The 2,759-nt window shown below is 38.1% G+C and overlaps 1 protein-coding gene across 1 annotated transcript in view; it reads left to right on the forward strand.

Annotated features, from left to right (window-relative positions):
• Nucleotides 1-1,442: 1,442 nt before the first annotated feature.
• LOC103480587 (fruit protein pKIWI501-like) overlaps nt 1,443-2,759 on the forward strand; it is a 6,672-nt gene continuing 5,355 nt past the window's right edge. Inside the window, exons 1-2 of the mRNA XM_017309062.1 lie at nt 1,443-1,974; nt 2,575-2,657. Of these exons, the coding sequence (XP_017164551.1) occupies nt 1,443-1,974; nt 2,575-2,657 (615 nt within the window). The remainder of the gene's footprint in view (nt 1,975-2,574; nt 2,658-2,759) is intronic.

Genomic DNA, 2,759 nt, shown 5'->3' on the forward strand with positions numbered 1-2,759 from the left:
TTTAAATGTTTCAATTTTTTAATTATCCTGCAATTAAGAAAATCTTGCATTTTTCCTTTTTGCCACAGGGGAGCGCTATTGTACAGGTCTGATTGTTGATGGGAAGTGTTACCAGTTCTTCAAAGAACCGCTCAATTACGAAGATGCCGAGGTATTATTAACACATCATTTCTACCCGTCGAAATTATTTGTTTCAAGATTTCTTCACAAAATTAAGATGATCTCACACAACATTCCTCTGTCTGTTTATTTTTGCCTCGTAGTTCTTTTGCCAAGAACAATTTTCAGGAGGCCACTTAGGCGCCATCACGACCCAACACGTCCACCAAGAGCTGATGAGTCTCATACAGCAGAGCGGAGCAAACACACGCACCTGGGTTGGAGGACGACGACTAGATGTGTGTATTCCTCAGTCAGGAAATAACTCCATGTCTTGTCTTGCAATAATCTACGGAACCTGCACAAGATTAAACGAGGCCCTGAGCAGAGTTTTATTTAGAGGCTTGTTTTCAGTGAAGCCTGTCAGCCACCAAACATCCTGTTACATTGTCCATGCTTGAATTTTTGTGCTTTTTCTATTATTATTTTTGCATTCTGTATTRTTCCAACTTCTCTTAAGTAAAATATTGCGTTACAGAATGTSYGACAATCACATTGCTCTTCAAAAATATTCATTACATAAAATTTAAAGTTAAAAGCATTCATTTTTCCCAACATTTCACTTGGCTTCTTTTTATATTTTCATTTTATTTAWTTAAAATTCAATGCATTGTCAGATATRCTGTTGTTGGTACATATTTGCCTTGCATCAAAAAGGTTCTGGGTTCAAATCCAGGGTCTAAACAAACACAAGACACACAAGCAGCAGAAATTAATCCATTATAGGTTTAAATTATTACTTTGCTAATGTTCAGTCTAAGGTTTTCTTCCCTATTCAAACTGTCCGTGCATTTGTCAACATGTCCTGAGATAACTTAGCTTAACTTTAACGGGAGGCCTTCACTTTTGGACCGCATCGTTCGAACGGTTCATTGTTCGAGTGGAGAAGTGACAGGTTCTCATGTGGATTTTGCTGCGTTGCAGAGACGCTTCGTCTGGTTGGATGGATCCCGCTGGAGCTACGAGGACTGGCTCCCAGGCGAGCCAAATTACACAGCCGGAGTGGAGAACTGCGTGGAAATTCTGGGTAAGAGATGACCYGCTGGTCAGATTTGAGATTTTTATTGAGCTTGGAAATATTTTTTAAATTTTCAATATTTTTATTTTTWWWWAAAAGAAAAGAAAAGAAAGAAAGAAAAGTTTTTAGGAACATGTTGAAATCTAAATTGAAACTGAACACAGAAATTCATATTGAATCTAATTAAAATCTTAAAGAAAAAGTTGCTTGATAGGGACATCTGAGATAAAGGAGCGATGTGTATGTAACTTTAAAACTNCCAGAGATGGGAGTTGAAGAGAGGCACATAGACATGGAGGGGAAACCCCTGGCTGTGATGGAGCTAGAGCCGCTGGACGATGCCGACATGCCTGCAGAGGAAGTGAGCGAAATGTCAGAAGAAGAAATGGCTTACAGAGAGGCTTTTCAGGAACCGGATCCTGCTGCCTCTGCTGCTGCTGCTGAACTCTTTCCAGAGGAGGAGGAAGAAGAGGAGGAGGACAAGGTTGACGGAGAGGAAGATTTCAAGCAGAAATATGAAAATARTGTTCCAGATGAGCAAGAAATCATGGAGTTGGAGCGTGAGTTAACAGGAGAGCAAAATCCAGAAGACGCACCAGATGCTGCAGTTCTGGTTGAGGAACCAGTGGACCCGGCGCCGCAGCAGACGATGCCTCTGTCAGAAAACTATTTCCCAGAGGGAGAGGCAGGAATGGAGATGTATGGAAGGGATGGAGCGCCAGAGCAATTCCCAGAGGAGCAGGGAATGGGAGATGAAGGTCTTCCAATGATGATGGGAGATGATTCACAAAGGCAAGGTGAGTGGAGATAAAACATTATTCATTTAAACAGCACATGGCACTGTTGAGTTTTATTTAACATTTCAACTACTGTATATGTTTAAGAGCTTAATTCTGTTATTATAGAYGAGGTTGAATAAAGGAATTTATTTTTTGTTCATTTTTGTTTAAATATAAAACGGAATAGCTTTGCAGATAAATAAAAAATTTGATATATTCAATATTTGATGATTATTCTAAGAATAAAGTGTTTCCTGTGCTGTAGTTAGGGTTTTAGGCAAACCAGGATAATTACGTTTGCAGTTTCATATAGAATAGAGAATAGAATAGAATAGAATAGAATAGAATAGAATAGAATAGAATAGAATAGAATAGAATATCATCTGTACAAGAACAATGAAAAACAGTTTACTGTATCAGCTTTCTGTACAGCACCACATATTGTTTTAAAAGAAAGGTGCACAAGCTTATATTTTCACATGGCAGACTATCAGATCTTAGATTTTAAGACAGGGCATGGAAACCCACAAAAATGAATGTAATTGAAACRTTTAAATGTTTCAATTTTTTAATTATCCTGCAATTAAGAAAATCTTGCATTTTTCCTTTTTGCCACAGGGGAGCGCTATTGTACAGGTCTGATTGTTGATGGGAAGTGTTACCAGTTCTTCAAAGAACCGCTCAATTACGAAGATGCCGAGGTATTATTAACACATCATTTCTACCCGTCGAAATTATTTGTTTCAAGATTTCTTCACAAAATTAAGATGATCTCACACAACATTCCTCTGTCTGTTTATTTT

This window comes from Poecilia reticulata, linkage group LG2, assembly GCF_000633615.1.
Source record: "Poecilia reticulata strain Guanapo linkage group LG2, Guppy_female_1.0+MT, whole genome shotgun sequence".
In the NCBI taxonomy this organism is placed as follows: Eukaryota; Metazoa; Chordata; class Actinopteri; order Cyprinodontiformes; family Poeciliidae; genus Poecilia; species Poecilia reticulata.